We start from the raw sequence: 17,823 nt of genomic DNA on the forward strand, positions 1-17,823 counted from the left end.
TGCTTATATATAAAACAGAATTAAAGTTCTAATGTAATTAGAAGCACATTTTAAATGATCCAAGTGTCCAGTCTGACATATGAAAGCCATGTGGGGCACAAGCAGTCATTGTGATGCGAATTCCTGTGCATGGGGGGACCTGCATCCCTGTCCATGCTCAACTAAATGCCAGTGCCCCGCCCCCTTCCTCCTAACATTGTGAAACCAATTAAAGCAACTACAAATTTCCAAAATGCCCTCTAGGGGGCAGTACCGGTGTGGGCTGCGGTGCTAGCCGAGCTTAACAGACTTGCCTTGGTTTCTTTGTAAAACGAAGATAGTAGTAGAGTGAGGGAGACAATGTATGTAAAACACTTAGCAAGATGCGTGGCACGCATTATGTCCTCCAAGAATGTAAGCTAATATTATCTTCCAGTGAATCAGCAGAGATTGTTTGGGGCAACATTGTGTCCTTGGCATCCAGGTAGATGTGAGTGAGAGCAGATGGGATCAGGCAAGCAGTGCAATCACTACCTCACACGTGAAACAGTCCATGAATAATTAAACATTTACCGTTCACAAAAAGGAGCTTCCAGGGAGAGCTGGAGTCAGAGAAATCTTTCTGGAGGAGACAAGAATTGAACCAGGGCATCTGGAACTTGAGAAAATGTGTTTATCCCAGGAATAATAAATAACTCCTAGATTCTTACTTCTCAAAGTGTGGCCTTCAGACCACAGTGTCAGCAGCGCTTGGAGGTTTGTTAGAACTCTCAGCCTCCAACCCAGATCTGCTGAGTTAGAATCTGCATTTTAACGAGAACCCTAGGTGTTCATCTGCACACTCACATCGGGATGCGCTGGACTAGGGAACTAATTGAGAACCAGAGGAAAGAACGAAGATACTTGTTCCATTGAGAGAACACAGACAGACCTTGGAGTGCGTGTGTGTGTGTGTGTGTGTGTGTGTGTGTGTGTGTGAGAGAGAGAGATAGAGATAGAGAGAGAGAGAGAGAGAGAGAGAGAGAGAGACAGAGAGAGACAGAGAGAGACAGAGAGAGACAGAGACTGATTTAAACGAAGATTTTCATGGATTTCAGATCTTCTTAATCAGAATCTCAAAGCAACGAGGAGTCAGCATTTAAACAAACAAACAAATAAACAAAGGCTTCCCAGATGATTTTAGAAAGGGGCGTGAGCTTAAAAAATACTGATACCCAAGTCCCAGATCAGACCAATTCCATCACCAATGCTGTGGGATCTCCAGCAGTGGGAGAGCCCTGGGCATGTTGGTTCTTAAACTCCCCAGGTGATTCAAATGTTTGAGAGCCTTGAAAGAGGGAAACCTGGAGGGAAGAAGTCTGTGTGGGAGAGAGCTCTAAAGGAGGTGGTGTGTGTGTGTGTACAAACACCTGAAGGTTTGTCTACCTTCAAGGACAGAACAAAGATTGGGAGGTAGGTAGAATTTTTCATATTTTTTTATCCAAGTAATCATAGCATTAAAATTTTTTTTTCCTTCTTTCTTACTTTCCTCCCTCCCACTTTCTTTTCCTAGAAGAAGGGGCCTATGAAATGACCTACTCTTTCAGTTTGTAGCGACGAAATTAGTGATCAAATAGGTAAAGTGAGTTGGCCAAGGTCAATTCAAATCTTCTCATTCCTACCCAGGAATCTAACATAAAATGAAATCCTCTCCCCTTTTCTAGTGACGTTTCCACCACACCGCAAAGGCAGTTAAATACTACTGCGATTTCAATCACAGGCATAAGGAAGGGTTATTCTACAAACAAACAAACAAACAAACAAGAACAAAAAAAGAGTGTCTACCCCTCAAAGTAGACAGGCTTTAAATAAGGGATTGGCATTTCATAGCGCATTGAATATGAAGACAAAATCTAAAATTTAAATTCTATTTAAAAATGAAATCTAATTTGGATGTTGATACTATTGAATTCCAGATAAATCTGACAAACGGCCTGTCCGCCTCTGAACCTCTGGGGCTGATAGAGAGCGGGCGTGGGCCCCGGCCTGGCGTGGACCCGGTCGTCCTTCGCTGCGGGGACCAGCCGCACGGCGCACGGGTCAGTGGTGGAGACTGTCGCCGCGCGGGACAGGCTTTGAGTCCCGAAGGGCCGGCGAGACTTGAACACTCAGAGGGAAAACAGTCAGCGTGGGGAGAGGGGATGGGGGGGGGGGGCTGGCTGGGACAAAGGCCAAGGATAGTCTCCGTGGGGAGCCTGGGGACCCAAACATTTTCTAGAGTGCCGAGTGATCCAAGGCTACTCGGCCCCCTTACGTTGGTGCTGAAGAGAGGAACTGGGAGGGCAATCAAAGCCACTAGGGAAGCCCGGGCCGACGGCTCAGGAGCAGGTGCACCTGGTTTTCCCGGGATGGGCGGCGAGGACGGCAGCCCAGGCGGAGACTCAGCACCGCCCCTGACGCCTGTGCGGTTCCAGAGGGGAGAGATGCCAAACTAGGGCGCCGCGGGCTTTCCGGCCGGAGCGCGGCCGCCGGCTTCCCGGACGGCAGAGGAAATCGGGCCCGGGGGTTCCCCTCTGGGCACGCGGCGCGACTGGGGCAGGGCTTCCGTCACACCCTCACTAGGCCCGGCCGGTGGGTCCCAGTAGTTCCCGGGCGCGACTGGCCCGCGGAATCCTTCTGTCCACACGGTCTCGGCGCACGGGCTTGGTTCCGGGGCCTCGGGGCGGGTCCCTGCCTCTGCACCTGCCCCAGGGGGCGGAGCGCGGCAGCCACTACGCGGCCCCGGCCACGGGCGCGCGGCTCCCTGCACCCCCGCCCCTGCAGCCGGCGCACCTCCACTCGCGGCGCCGCCTCCCTCCCTCCCGGCGCTGTCTGTCCGTCCGTCCGTCCCTCCGCCGGCTCACAGCCTCCAAGCCCCGCACTTCTGACTAGAATCCCCGCTGCTCTCATCGTCGCCGCTGGGATCCGCAGCCCCGCGCCATGGAGACGGCAGCGGGCAGCGAGCGCCGCAGCCCCCCGGGCCCCGTCGCCCCGCCACGGACCCGGGGCCACGCGCCCTTGGCCGCTGCCCCGGGCCCGCTGAGCCCCCCAGCGCGCGAGCCGCCGCAGCCCGAGGACGGGCAGCAGCTGCGGATCAGCCAGAGCGGCCAGTTCAACGACGGGCTGGAGGACCGAGGTGAGCGCGCCGCCCGGTCCCTGTCCCCCGGCCCGGCCCCTGCCCCCAGCCGGGCCGGCGCGGCAAGGAATCCGCAACTCCCCGCTCCCGGCTCCCGGGTTGGGTTGGGCGCGGAGCAGGGACCTCCCAGGGAAGGAGCGGAAAGCAGAGAACAGCGGCCCCACCTCCCGGGGGGGGTGCCGCCTCGGAACCCGAGGACCGGCTGCCTCCAGGGAAAACCCGCAGGAGCCCGCTCCCTCGTCTGCCAGCCTCAGCCCCTGCCCCTCCGGCGCCCCCTGGAAAAGTTTGTGGGAGGCGGTTTTTTGCTTTTGGAGCTGAGCGCCCCTGGGGACTGCAGGCCCCTCTCAGCTGGGAGGCACCTGCGTCCTGTGCGTCCTCCGTCCCAGCCCCTCCGACTTCACCGGCTCCGGGATAACTTCCCTCTGCGGGGTTAGCCTGGAGAGTCCCTTAGCGGCCGCCGGGCCGCCCACCCCGGCCAAGGGAAGTCGGGAGGCCCCGACCTTCATTTACAGGGGACCCCGTTTGCCGTGGGGTGTCCGGTGGTGAGGGCAGAGGACTGTGACACCTGGGTTTGGGCTACCTCACCTGGATGAATGCACCGAAACCTGGTAGTTCCCAGAGCGCCGTCCCCACCTCCTTCAGAATCGCTCCCAAGGCACTGGCCCCGGACCTCCCAAAGGCCATTTTCCTGGGAGGCCAAACCCCATCTTCCCACGGACAGCCGAAGCCCCTTTGAGTTGCCCGCATGAAACGGGAGAGACTCCCCTGTGCATTCCCGCGTCCCTCTCCTCCTACATCCCTCTTTCTCTCCCTCCCTCGTTTCCTTTCTGCTCGAAGCCCTGTTCTTAGCTACGTCTGTATTTTTTCTGCTTGTTACCAAATCCAAGTCCAAATCTACCCTCTCAAAAAGATCCAGTGGTTCTGTGAAAACCGGCCAGTGGCCGAAGCGGGATTCCTGCCGCCAGGCCTTTCACGGGGAGCCGGCTCCTCACCACTTCCACCCGTTTTCTTGGACGCCTGATTTTTGTTGGCTGTGTCGGATTTTTATATTTTAGTCTTAGCAGGTTTCTGTCCTATTCTTAGTATCTCCTGCACATTTTTATTCCCGTTTAGTGTGCAGATGCATTATCTCTTCCCTGTTAGAAATTTTAAACCATAAGCCGGTGAAATAGAATGACATGGAAACGGCAGTCCCTGAGCACAGGCTGAACAGGCCGGGAGCGCGGCGAGAACTGGAGCCGCTCTGCTTGCACCGAGCTGGGCACCCATGTTGCAGTTTCTTGTGGGATTCTCACATGACTGGCTGTTATTTTAGAGTTGATGATGGGTGACATCACAGGCGCCAAGCACCCAGCAGGACCTGTCAGTTTTGTTATAGGTGGTGTTAATTACCTTTCCCTCTGCAACTAACCTGGTAGTATTTACAAACTTGGTAGTAAAGAAAGACAACTCTGAGCTGAGTTTATTTTTGTAGCATTGCAGGTCATCTATAAGAGCTGGCTGGCCTAGTTCTCCCCACCCCACAAAATGATGGGAGGGAAAAAGTGCTAGGGTGAGTTGATACTTAGCATCATTTTGTAGTTCATGCTCAAGTGTAAAAAGCCCATCTGAATTTGTTCTTAAGGTTATTTTTAACTGGTCTGCTGAATTTCATTTTTCATTATGTTATAGCGTGAAAGCATTCCCTGTTCATAAACTGTTACTTTGTGAAAGCTTTGCATACCACACACAGCCTCTCTGTTAGGACTGGACCCTGTCTCCCAAAGACCTAGTGCTTCGTGGCATTGAAAGCTGAAAGTGTGACATTCTTTTGTTTAACCTATTTCTGACAGCAAAGAGTTAATGATGAGTCATCTTTATTAAATAAATCAGAAGGTTACCTGAGCAGGTTTACAATATTTTGTGTTTGTGTTATTTTTCCTTATGGAGCCCCATTTTTCCAATATTGATTTTTGCATCCCTTGGGAATGGTGTGGTTATTGCTGCCTTCTTCCTGATGGTGAGAGGATTTGGGGAGAAAGGAGCCTTAGCAATTGCCTGCTGTGCATCTCTCCATCATGCCTGGCTTGCATGCTTCCAGGCCCAAGTAAGGCATCTGAGGGTTGGGTACCCTGGATGTGTACCCATGCTTGGCTTTCTCTCTTGTACTAGCTTTCGTCTGAGCTATCAGGACCCTGTTGCAGGCTACTTCTAACTCAGATCAAAGGATTGCTTTATAATTTAGTGCTTTGGGAATTTGGAAGCATTTTTCGCTACTGATGTGGGCTGGTTCCAGAAACCTAGCTAGCTCACAGTGTCAGTAACTGCAGTGCCATTTGGCTGAGTCTTGTAGTTCAGGGAGCAAGAGCTCTGTGGTCTGAGACCTGCAGGGACTAAATACACAAAATATAGGCCATATTTGTCTTAGTGTTTTCACTCTCTCCCTTTTAATAGCCACTCTTCTCTCTACAAGTGTTTCCCCATGGTTCTGCTCCAAGCCTTAGGGCCCAGCCTTGCTTCAGCATTTCCCACTATCTTCCCAGCTAATGAATTTCCTTCCCCTTTAGCGAATCCAAGCATGAGTAACTCTTTAGGAGAAAGCAATCAGAACTAATTCATACTAGCATGGAAGTACTGATAGCTTCAACCTTCCCACATATATTTGTATTCCCCTCCCCGCCTTAAATAATAATACAGTCCTTCATTAATACAACCTTATGCTTACTATTGCCTGGCCCAGATTGCAAATATGTGAAATTGGAGCGAGATTAGAAATCGGAATGCAGAGTCCAACTACCTGAGGCCTGCCGAGGCTTCTCTAGGCTGTGCTGCCTTTTTTCTACTTTGGAAGCACAGCTTCCTGAAAACAGAAATTCTCATCACATCTCCGTGGCTTTCAAGTGTACATGCAGCCAACATGGGAGCTGAAGTAGAGGCACCTGTGTGCAGGCCATTTATGAGTTGGGTCCTTGTAGGTACTTACACTCCATTTCCCTTTGAGGAGTAGAACGTTTTCCATTCTTGGTATTGGCTATATTTTTAGAGAGGAAAAATAGTAGGAAATAACCAAGGTTAGGTAGAAATGGGAAAGTTCCTCCCTTCATGGACAGTCTTCCCAGTGCATTTACTGCAGTTTTTTAATTAAAAAAATCTCATGGGAGAGGTACACACAGGATCAGATCAGGGGAAGAACCACCGTCCTATTTTTAGGAGGACGTGCCTCCCCTTAGCAGGGCAGTCTAGCCTATGTGGGCTGTGATCCCAAACCCCGTCATGGCCATGCTGGCCTCCTGAGGGGTGAGGCATGTAGATTGGTCTACATGGTCAATCATATTGTTGGGAACTGCTGACTTTGGAAGGAAAAATGCCATGTGGCAGGATAGAAAACGCCCATCATTGCATTTCTCTTAGAACATTAAATCTACTTCTAAAAGGAACTTTGCTTTTACCCCCAGTAGATAAACCTCTTGAGATTGTTGCTGTCAAAATACCCAGCAAATTAACTGCTTATTTGAGTCATTACTTAAATATTACAGCTTCCCTTATGAAAATCAATTTGCCAAGATGAAAGGAAGATTTTTATATCATTTGGGAAAAGGGAAATAAATTACTGGGAGTGTGTGGGACGTGCTCTTTCTAGGTTGTGGCTTTAACTGGACACAGGGTGATTATAGTTGAAGATGAGAATGGGATGTTTTCAGCAGCTGGAGAAGATGCAGACAAAGGGACAGAAAGAAGTAGACAAAGGGATTTTACTTCGAAATCCCTTGTTCCTAGGGTAGAATTTTATAAGAGAGGTTTTTCTGTTTTCCATCCAAGTGCATTCATTTGTTAAGGAAGGTTTGGGGAGATACTTACTGTGAGATGATGGAGGTTGTGTTTAAACCTACCTTTAGCAATCTTATTTATCTTTTGATCTGATGTAAGTCTACAGGTTTCAATTATTTCAAAATCTCTGAGCTATAAACTGGGCTCACTGAGCAACCTCTCGATATTTCCTCTTGTTTTGTTCAGAACTTGTTCGGGTGCTTGCATCTGGGAAGTAAATGGAACTCAGACATTTTAACAGGGTCCTCGCTATAATTTTTAACAGGACACAGTTTTGTGTTTGTTTGTTTTTTGACAACTAGAGGCTTAGTGTGGTACCCACTCAGTCTAATAAGATGATGCCTTTTACATGATGCATACGTGTGATATGTCACACACTGTACACTATTTTACAAACAGTGCCTAAGCTTTGACTATCAATTTCTTAATCTTTTGTAGCTTCGTGATGAGGCTGCCCTGCCTGTGAGAGCTATGTGAGCAGCTGTCTAGCCAGAGATGGTGTCATAAGCTGCTTTTATATAGAATGCTTGACTGAGAATTTGGTTTTCTTGGTAACCAAGATATGCCATGTATGATCTGTTTTCAAAGGAGAAGAAAAATATAAATTGGGATCATACTGAGGGTGTTTCGGTCTCCCACCCAAGGCAGTTGATGCTTGGGCATCGCCTGGGAGCCACGACTTTCTGTTGTCAAGGACTCTCAATGTTGAAAGCCTAGGAGACAGAAATCAAACCTTTCTTACACATGGCCTGTCTGGAAAGCTACCTCCAGTTATAACAGATTTACCCCACTTTAATATTCTAAGAATTTTTTGACATATGGTTGGTACAAAGGGATAATACTATAAAGCAGAAAGAGGAGAGAAGAAAAATGGCATATAATTTAGATCTGGCAGCTCTTGGTGGTGGCGGTTAAAGAGAAATAGTCCTTCTCCTGTGAATTGTCATTGAGGGAGCAATGTGAACATTTGTATCCCATGACTTACTGCTTTGGGCAAAACCCAGCGCACCAGTTGGGACTGTGCAGGTGGATCAATGCAAATCAATGCCTACAGCTGAGGAGCCTGAATGGCTAACTAAATGTGGGCTATTGGTGTTGTTTTCCTGCGGAAAGGGAGCTTAGAGGGAGCAGCACCTGTGTGAGCCAAGCTAGTTAACCCAAGGGCTGGGCGATGGCTGGTTCATCAGCAGGTTAGGGTGTGTGGGGTCTGCAGGGCCTCGGTAAAGAAGACAGCTGCTGTTACTCTGCAGGAACACGGGCTGGGCATTGCCAGAGCCTCTGGTCTTCTCAAGAGGTGCCGGAAAGCCCGACTTCCAGGCGAACTCTCCTAATTGTAGAACCGCATCGTGGCCCCAGGGCCATCAGTTTGGAGCTTGGTGAGGAGGCTGCCCTGCCTGTGAGATCTATGTGATCAGCTGTCTAGCCAGAGATGGTGTCATTAAGCTTCTTTTATGTTGAATGCTTGACTGAGAATTTGGTTTTCTTTGCAACCAAGACAAGATAGTGTATAAGAAAGTGTAGCTCTCTGGCTGTGGGTTTCTTAATAAGGAAACGTCTAACTTCCGTTTCGCCTTCTTTCTGTCAGGCTTACTAGAAAGCAGCACCCGACTGAAACCTCACGAAGCCCAGAACTACAGGAAGAAGGCCTTATGGGTCTCCTGGTTCTCCATTGTCGTGACATTGGCCCTGGCCGTGGCTGCCTTCAGTGAGTAGCGGGAGCCTTGCCCATCAGTGATGTGCCCGGGTTGCCTGTTCTATTCTCTGACTCCTGTTGGGTGCGCTTTTGCTTTTAGTTGGCTATTATTGATGAGTATTTTTGGGGGTGGTTGGATAGTCAGGGTGCTTATAAATTAGTAAAATGGCCCCTCTCCTCTGAGGAGGGAAGACGTGGTGAAGAAGAAGAAATGGAGGCTTGCTCTCTTCCTTGTAGGTTTGTGGAAATCGATTGCAGCTGCCAGCCCGACAGGGAACTATTCTCCTGGTGGCTGCCTGCAGCTTGGGCTGACGTGACAAGTGTGTTCCGTGAGATTCATATTTTGAGGCTAATGCAATCCGATGAGTGCAAATTGTAGTACATCCTCTGCTTTCTCCCCAGTTATATCTGCGTAAGGTTTGGGATAAAATCAATCACATATTTTTATGAAAGAAAAACGAGAGGGTCCTCTTTCAAGTTTTCAGTGGCCACAGAAACAAAAACATTGATTACAATCAAGAAAAATGAAGACAATTGCACATTTTCCACCTCTGGATAGTCCTGTCTGGCAGGTTAGGAAGCCTCTGACATGCTTCTCAGCTGACGTTTGCAGCCTATGGAAATGTGCACGAGCTACTTAATCTTATTGATCGGGCAATGATTCACAAGTGTAAGCTATGACATTCAGCTCCAGCTCACCCCAGTAGAAACCAGTTTTTTTTTTAATGCTGGGGGAAAAAAAGGAATGTATTTTGTGATTAGTTCATTGCCTTAATAGAAAGATCTATATTCTGAGTGATGAGTATACAAAGTGAATCATGTGACAACCCTCAGAGTAGGAGAGAAAAGGACTGTGTCCCCTGGAAGATAGGGCTCTGTGTTGTTTAAAATCCTATTTTACACAGTTAGATCTGCTGCTGGAAGTTGGTGCTGGCTCCCTAGAGGGCATATTAGAATTTGACCAAATGCTCCCGGCAAAACTAGACATATATTACTTGAAGCAATTTATATTGGTAACATTGTAGGTGCCATATCTTGGCTCTCAATAAAAGCCAAACATTTAGAAGTGGTGGGTAATGCATTTCAGGGTATAAACATTTAGCTGTGAGCCAGAAATCTAATCAAGAGGAATTATAATTCCTGAAAATAGCTGCTGCTTCCTTTCCTTTTTTTCTGCTGAAACAAGAATAACAAGCCCAATTGAGGTCCCTAGAGGATAATTTGGTTGTGGTGGCTGTTGGCAGGCTCCATCAGACGCTGTAATTTACATATGTAAGGAAAGAGGGATGGAATGAAGGGAAGTGGTTTGCAAACAGAACAACAGTCATTCAGAGGTGTCCCTGTGCCTAATAGAGCTGTTACCATTTTATCCTGTGGGTGTTTGAATGGGGACCTGAATGTGAAGAAATACTGAGTAAGTCCTTCCGTTGGGAAAATAATACTACATTTGATGTACTTAATCTCATAATAGGGAAAAATTATGAGGAAATTTTGGTTTCACATGTTATGCTTGGTCAGTTGGGTTATCTTGAAAATTTTGTTCCATTTCCTTTAATTAGGAAAAGACTATTGCATAATACATATGGAATTAGAATGTTGTTTTGTAAAAAATTTTTTTCTTTTTAAAATGATTTTACCTCTTTGTTGTAGCAAGTATTGTTGACAAGAACGTCCAGCCTAAGAAAAAGTCTTATAAGAGTTATTTGAGCCAGTCTGAAAACAATTGCCAGGAAGCAAAATCTCAAGGGATTGAGAAAATGCCTTGAAGAATGGCAGTTTTACAGCTTATTTTATACTAGAGGCACGGTGCACATATTCATGCACCAATGGGGTCCCTCGGCCTGGCCTGCAGGATGGGGCCGAAACCAGCTCTCTAACATCCCCCGAGGGGGTCCTGGATTGTGAGAGGGCACAGGCCAGGCTGAGGGACCCCACCGGTGCCCAACTGGGGCTGGGGAGGGATGCGGGAGGTTGGCCAGCCAGGGAGGGACTGCAGGAAGGCTCCAGGGCATGACTGGCCCGACTCGCTCAGTCCTGATCTGTCGGACCCCAGCAGCAAGCTAACCTACCAGTCGGACTGGAGAGTCTGCCCCCTGGTGGTCAGTGCACGTCATAGTGAGCAATTGAGTGGCCTTAGCATAGCATTAGCATATTACGCTTTGATTGGATGAACGGCCGACTGGACAACCAGACACTTAGCATATTAGGCTTTTATTATATTGGATCTTAGAATCAAAGGAGGCAGGTAATGGTGGTGGGAGGAGGTAGATGAAATTCATTGGTGGTAGATTAGGGAGGTGGGGGGATGCAAAGTGGGGAAATATCTGAGATGAATAAAGAGTAACCCAAGAGGCACACACATTGGTGGGCACAGAGTAGTTAACATAAAAAAGAGGTGGTATGTGGGCAACAAGATAACAATGAGGGGTTCTATCCTCTCTGCTCTGGTGTTGTGGGTGCCCCTGGGGAGTCTGGAGAAAAGGGATTACTCTGACATTTCAAAGATATGTTATCTTAGATGCAAAAAAGACAATAGGCTCACTTAAGGTAAAGGCTGACCTTTGTCAAGGAAGCTACAGGCCTAGGACATTATTACTGCAGTGACTAGTTTTTATTTAGGAATTTTTATGTTCGGACCATCCTGTGTGGTTACTTTTGGTCTCTGAGTTTGTAAGCCCTGCATGCAGGCCTTCCCTGAGCTTATTAGGTTTAGTATGTGCCCCCTTTTTTTTGTCCATCGTATTTAAGTCAAATACTCTAACTTCTTGCCTCTAAAATGTTGGCATTGGCATATAAATGTCATGATCTTAGTTGTTTTCTGTAGTACATTTGTTATCATCGTAATTAGTTAGGTATTAATAGTAATAATAGGAGGAGAGCAAAGGGAGGCCAGACATTGTAAGCACGGTCACCTTGGCAGCTTCACCAGGAAGCTTAGAGTAAGGCAGCTTCCTTACTCTATCTATGTGCCGTAGCTATATTTTGTGTGTGTGTGTTTCATATTTAAAACCCTTAGGGTGGTCTCTGGTTGTGTTGTTAGGGTTGTTGGTTTTATCCTTTAGTTTCCTAAATGTATGTATAATATCAAATATTTAAAATTCTTTCTAAAGCTTCTTTTACATGTTGACACACTTTTGTGCAATCCTTTTCATAGTTTCAAATAGAAAGAAAATAGGATTAAGCAATGTAAGTTGACTTTTGAAGTTATGTTTAAATTACAATCTGTATGAAAATTTTATGTTTCAGAAATAGCAAGTGTGTGCTTTAACAAGTGTCAGAAGGAGCCCCAGTTTTATTCTTCAAGGAGGTGGTTGACAGAGAGATGGGATGAAATGAAATGGTCAGTCTGACTCAGTTAATATTTTCAAAGAGAACTGCTACAGAATCCCGACATGCCCGTGTTTGAGATGGCAGAGAAGTCTTTGGAGAGTGTGCCCATATGAGCGTGTGTTGGCAGGGCTGGTAATCATGGTGAAGAGATCATGTTTATCACCACGACTTCTTGCCACTGCTGGGTGGTTTACCATCTCCTTGGGGGCTGGAAAAGCATGCAGTACTCAAGATGGTTAAATGAGTTAACTGAGATATATTTAAAAAACCCCTTTTTTAGGTGGAAGGAAAATAATTTAGAAAAAATTTCTCAGGAATAAATTTTAAAGTTTTGTTTAGGTACTGTTATCAAACCCCAGTGTGCGAGTCATTTGCCTGCGTGCATTGGTCAAAAGATGACAAATGAGCAAGTTTACAGTGGAGGAAGGACTTTATTAGGATTGGGAGCATGTATTTAAGTAGTTAAGCACAGTAATCTGGAGTTAGCTGAGCTTGTGCTCGAAAAGACCCGGCTCTGGATGGCCGGTAACTAACAGGTTATATAGGGCAAAATCATAGGGCACCGTGGATTGAGGGTCAGGGGACATGTTAGGAGCCGATTGGCCGAAGGTGAGGTAAGGGTAGTAAACAATTTCTTCAGGTCGTGAGGACAGTTCTAGGGCTGGTTTGGTGGAGAGGTAGCTGAGGGGGTCCTTTTACCTTAGGGCTCAGGAGCTGGCAGAGGCTCAAACCTGGGAACCATAAAACTAACTTTGGTCAGTTTTGTCTCAGGCGTTAGTGATTTTCAAGGGGAAAGGCTAAGGTCTGTGAAATGTGCAGAGGAAAAAAAAAGATTTTTAAAACGAAGGCTATAAATCATATCAAAATTATAAGTACCCGTGGTTTTAATACCAGGCTTAGGTCTGATTTATTTTATAAACCATTGAAATATTTCTGAGACAACTGGTCATCCTTATGGCCATTCTCTCGCTAGGAGTGATGTCTTGGAGCTGTAACTGCTGGGATCAGTCAAAATTCCTGTCTTGATCTTCTCACCGGCCATTTCTCTTCAACCATAGATTCTGATTTGTAGCAGAGCATCTTCTGAAGAAATGCTGTTGTCTCTTGCATGTTTGGGAATGAGGATTATGGATATGTATAAGCTTTGGGATGCCTCATTTTTTCAGTCAGCTAGAAAGATTTCATATTTTAATGAGTGTCTACATTGCAAATGAAGACTGTTTCCCTTCACTTTGTGTAAGTTTCCAGGTAATCACGTATGCTGTTCCTTCAAATTAGTAGCTTCTAAAAGACGTAATGATAAAACTAACTTTGGTCAGTATTACTGAGTTCTCTGTGCTAAATCAGTTATATATGTAACTATGGTTGACATTCATGTGTCAGATGTAGTTTGAAACATTAGGTGAACTCTATCAAAGTTTGTGATTTGGAAGTATTTCGAAAGGAATATGTTCTGTGAAAGGAATGTGAGATATTTTTGATATTACTTGGTAATATCGTGATTTTGGACCTGTCCAAATGCCAATATGAAACTAGATGCTAATACATATTGAATATTTCAGAGAGAGCCCTGGTTTGGTTTTAAAATTGCTTCTGTTTGTAATCTGTAGGCAGCACAGAAAATGACAATGCTGTTATGAACAAACCTTTCAAAAATTCTGATTTAATAATGAGGCTAGAGAGGGAACACAAATTGTTTCAAAACTCAGAATTTTGACATCACTAATGTCTTTGTTAGAATGATTTAGGAAAAAGCATTCCGGCTCATTTTGAGGTTTGAATGAGTGTGTGGCAGAGGAAAATTTTTCCTTTACCCTTCAAGGTTCTTCTGGCTGGTCTAATAATCAAACCGACATAAGACAGATTAGCAGGAGAAAAACAAATGAAAATTTAATAACATGTATACCTCCTGTATACATGGGAGAGACACAGGAAGCCTGAGTAACTTGGAAGCCATCACTTTTAATACCACCCTCAGCTAAAGACTAAAGATGTTGGGGATGGGGGAGTCAGTTATAGGAGGTTACCAGGAAAAGCACAGTAAACAAGGGTGAGACTAGCTTGGCTCTGTTAGGAGATCACATCTTCCTGAGTCTCATGCTTACAATGCGCTGCTGTTTCTAGCGGGAGTGGAGGCGGGGTCTCCGCAGCTGCTTGTGTGTCTGCATCCCTTTCCCTGCATTCTGCACACAGCATTTAATTAAAAGTGTGGCCAGGCTGCATTAGCACGGGGGTGTCCTTGTCACACAGCCAGAGCAGTGATTCCCGAGCTGGGCAGTGGGCCCCAGCTGGACTCATCTCATGAGGCCTGGCGGGTCCTGGCCCCTCCCCGTGTGCCCCTGGGGTCTGCTAATGCCCTGTGGGAAATTCCTGAGGCCTTTTCTTATTGCTGTATCTCTTTCCAATTGTATTTGTTAGCCAGTGGGACAAGAAGGGGTTTTCTGCTTGTGTTCCAGCCCTGTAATGGTTGGGCCCTGTGGGAACTGCCTCTGGAAGGCGCATTTCTGGCGCAGCTGCTCTTATCCAGGAGGTTATTTTCTGGTGCCCTGTCCCTAGGGCTGCAAGGTAGGGGTATTGAGATTTGAAAGATGAAGCCAGAGGGAGCGGGAGAGTCCTTTCCCTCCTTAAAGGGACCTGTTTCTCACGTTTCATTGTCTTCCTTGTCTATGGGCCAGTCCTTTCTTCCAGCTTGTGACTTGTTCATCCAATTGTTAGTGAGTGCCTATTGGTCAAGACCAGGCTGCTGTGCCAGGTATCGCAGTGGGCATTAGGAAGAGGAACAATCCATTCGCATCCTTAAAGAGCTCAGGTCTAATGGGAAGGTGAACTTTAGAGATGTCAGAGCAAATGACGGGGTAGGGGGTAGGTAGATAACCTGATGGACACAGGGGTACATAAGAAAGGACATCATTGAATGGTTAGAGATGGGACACAGTACGCGGTCACCAGTAGCCTCTGTCATCTCTACCCCCAAAGAATGAGCTGAAAATCAGAGCTATTAGATGAATGCAGAAGCTAGAACTGCCCAGGGTGGGGGGATGGAATGGTGGGGGGAGAGGGGTTTGGTGCCAGTAGGTGGGGCCTGGGTTACGATGTCCACACAGGGAAGGACGGTGGCTGCAGAAGTGTGCTCCGGCTGCGCATAACAAAGCACCACAGATTGGAGGCTTAGACAACAGAAGTTAATTTCCAGGTTGGAGTCCAGATCAAGGTGTCAGCAGGATTTGTTTCATTCTGAGGCCTCTCTCCTTGGCTTGTAGATGGCCATCTGCTCCACATCTTCACATGGTCTTCCTTCTGTGTGTCTGTATCCTAACCTCTTCTTATAATGACCTCTTTTAAATTACCTCTTTAAAAACTCCATCTCCACATGCAGTCACATTCTGAGATACTGGAGTTAGGCCTTCAACATATGCATTTTGTAGAGAACACAGTTCATAACAATGGCCTTGGCCAGTGCCAGGAAGGTGCAGGAGGCTAAGATCTCAGAATGAGGTAAATTCACTAGAGCAGTGGTCGGCAAACTCACTAGTCAACAGAGCCAAATATCAACAGTACAACGATTGAAATTTCTTTTGAGAGCCAAATTTTTTAAAATGAAACTTCTTCTAACGCCACTTCTTCAAAATAGACTCGCCCAGGCCGTGGTATTTTGTGGAAGAGCCACACTCAAGGGGCCAAAGAGCCGCATGTTGCTCAAGAGCCGTGGTTTGCCGACCACTGCACTAGAGGACTTGACCTTTAATGGATGGGTGGACCAGAACAAACCCACTCACCGGACCAGGGGGAGAATGGGGAAGCTTGTCTGCCTCAGCATAGCTGTGTGGAGTGAGGGTAGGGAACCTTCCACTAGCATTCACAACAATGAGACTGACTTTATATAAATTTGTGTTTGGAATTTTCATAGGTTGATTTCCTTGGAAGTAGACCCTGAGACTCTGAAATTTACTGCAAGAGGTTTATTGGGGGAAGCTCTCGGGAATAATCCATGAAAGGAAGCAAGGGAAGCAGGACTGGGCAGAGGGAAAGTTGAACTTCAGTGCTATTGACTAGGAGGCTTGTCCTGTTGGGAGATGGAGACTGGAATAACCCTTTAGAAGTGTCCAATTGAATGATACAAGGGGGCTAAAGCAGTCATTCATGTGGGCTGCCCCAGGGAGAGGAAGCTTCCCTCAGTAGAGAGCAGTTCCAGGAGAGGGGTGAACTGTGAGCCATCAGCACCCTCACTCCTGGCAGCTGGGGGAATGAATGCCCAGGTCCAGTCGGAGGATCTAGGAGACACCACAGCATCCACTTTATGAGTTTACACTAGCCATGTCACCTAGGAATCCTCAAGCTGAGATGTTAACTTGGATGTGGTTTGAGGTTGGAAATACCCCTGGAGCAATTGAAAGAAACACATGCACAACCTCAGCTGTGGCCCAGCAGGTGTCCCATGGGTGAAGCTCCCCCAGAGATGAGCTCACAATCCAACATGAGAGAGCTCCTGAGAAAAGGGTCCACCATAGCTGAGAGTCTTCCAGTTAGAACTCAAAGTCAACATGAGAGAATCATCTAACAAGGTCTGTAAAATAAGTATGTTTAATATGAGTAGTCAGAAAGAAATCAGACACATGAAAGGAAAAGAGAAACTGTAAAATAACCAGATAAATATATTTTTGCTATTTTTATTAGAGCTCTAAATATAGATGCAGTTTTTTAAAAGTTAAGAACTACAACAATCCCTCCCGCCCCCCAATCTCTCTCTCCCAACAACTTTAGCTCTTTTACTTGATCCTTGTATTTACCTGTATCTGTAGAGACAACGGGCTTTCTAATGCTAGCTATTTATTTATTTATTTATTTATTTATTTATTTATTTATTTATTTAAGTTTAGGCATTATTTCTTGACTTTCCATCATGAAAGGAGATAATTTACTCTTTGAGTCTCCTCCCGGTCCCACAAACATGCTGACTTTCTGAATTTCCGTCCTTGCCTAATAGTTATGCTTGGCATTAGTATGACTATATAAATCTTGCTCATTGAGCCATATGGTGAAGAATGATTACTTCTTTCCTGCACCATTTTTCATTTTCTCTGGTTTTAATACCCGTTTTGTTTCTTTCTGTTAACTTTTCTCAGACTCTTATTTCTTACAAAACTCAAATCCAGCATTTCTATTTCAACCTCCACTTCTCTGTTGCATTTCAGATGCATGATAATTCCATTAGTTTCTTCTTGAAGAAATCTCTCTTGGAGCCCCTTGATGTCCTCTAATTTGTTCTGGCTGCCCTTTCTACATCCTGGAATTGCTCCTCCCCACCTTTCTGGGCATTCCCTTCATCTCCCTCTGAGCCCCCTATTTCTGGATTTCTGGATAACAGGCTTTTCTCTTCTCTGGTTTATAGCCTTTGGTGGTGGGGGGCGGTGAAGGGGACACACATCTTTTTCTAGTTCCCTAGGAAAGTCCACACTGTAGGTGAAGCTTTCCAGCCTGAAATGTCCTTAATATAGTCTTGACAATTGATTGATGGTGAAATAGAAAATTCTCAGTAGGAAATAATGTTCCTTAAGAGTTTTGAAGGTTTTGCTCCATTCTATTCTTATTTCTAGTGTTGCTATTAGAGCCCTAAACTATTCTAAATCCCAACCCTTTGCACGAGACTTGCTGTGATGGGGTCTTTTTCATCTATATATGTATGTCCCTACTTTCTATACTTCTCTTCCCCCCCCTCTACTTCCTAGGGGATTTCCTTTATATATACAGGGGTGGGCAAAAGTAGGTTTACAGTTGTTCATGTGGAAAAAGACATGCCAGTTATGATCATTACAATAGCTTTATTAACTCAAAAGAATGGCACAATGGCACAGTGCACTTA

At 46.1% G+C, this 17,823-nt stretch overlaps 1 protein-coding gene across 2 annotated transcripts in view; it reads left to right on the plus strand.

Annotated features, from left to right (window-relative positions):
• Positions 1 to 2,612: 2,612 nt before the first annotated feature.
• The window catches only part of TMEM163 (transmembrane protein 163), a 241,435-nt gene continuing 226,224 nt past the window's right edge, over positions 2,613 to 17,823 (plus strand). The window contains exons 1-2 of one of the 2 annotated variants that reach the window (XM_080670059.1): positions 2,613 to 3,133; positions 8,526 to 8,645. In XM_080670059.1, coding sequence (XP_080526185.1) covers positions 2,938 to 3,133; positions 8,526 to 8,645 — 316 coding nt within the window. In that variant the 5' untranslated portion in view covers positions 2,613 to 2,937. The remainder of the gene's footprint in view (positions 3,134 to 8,525; positions 8,646 to 17,823) is intronic. The other variant, XR_013960687.1, reaches the window with a different exon arrangement.

The sequence above is a fragment of the Plecotus auritus genome (assembly GCF_963455305.1).
Source record: "Plecotus auritus genome assembly, chromosome: 5".
Lineage (NCBI taxonomy): Eukaryota > Metazoa > Chordata > Mammalia > Chiroptera > Vespertilionidae > Plecotus > Plecotus auritus.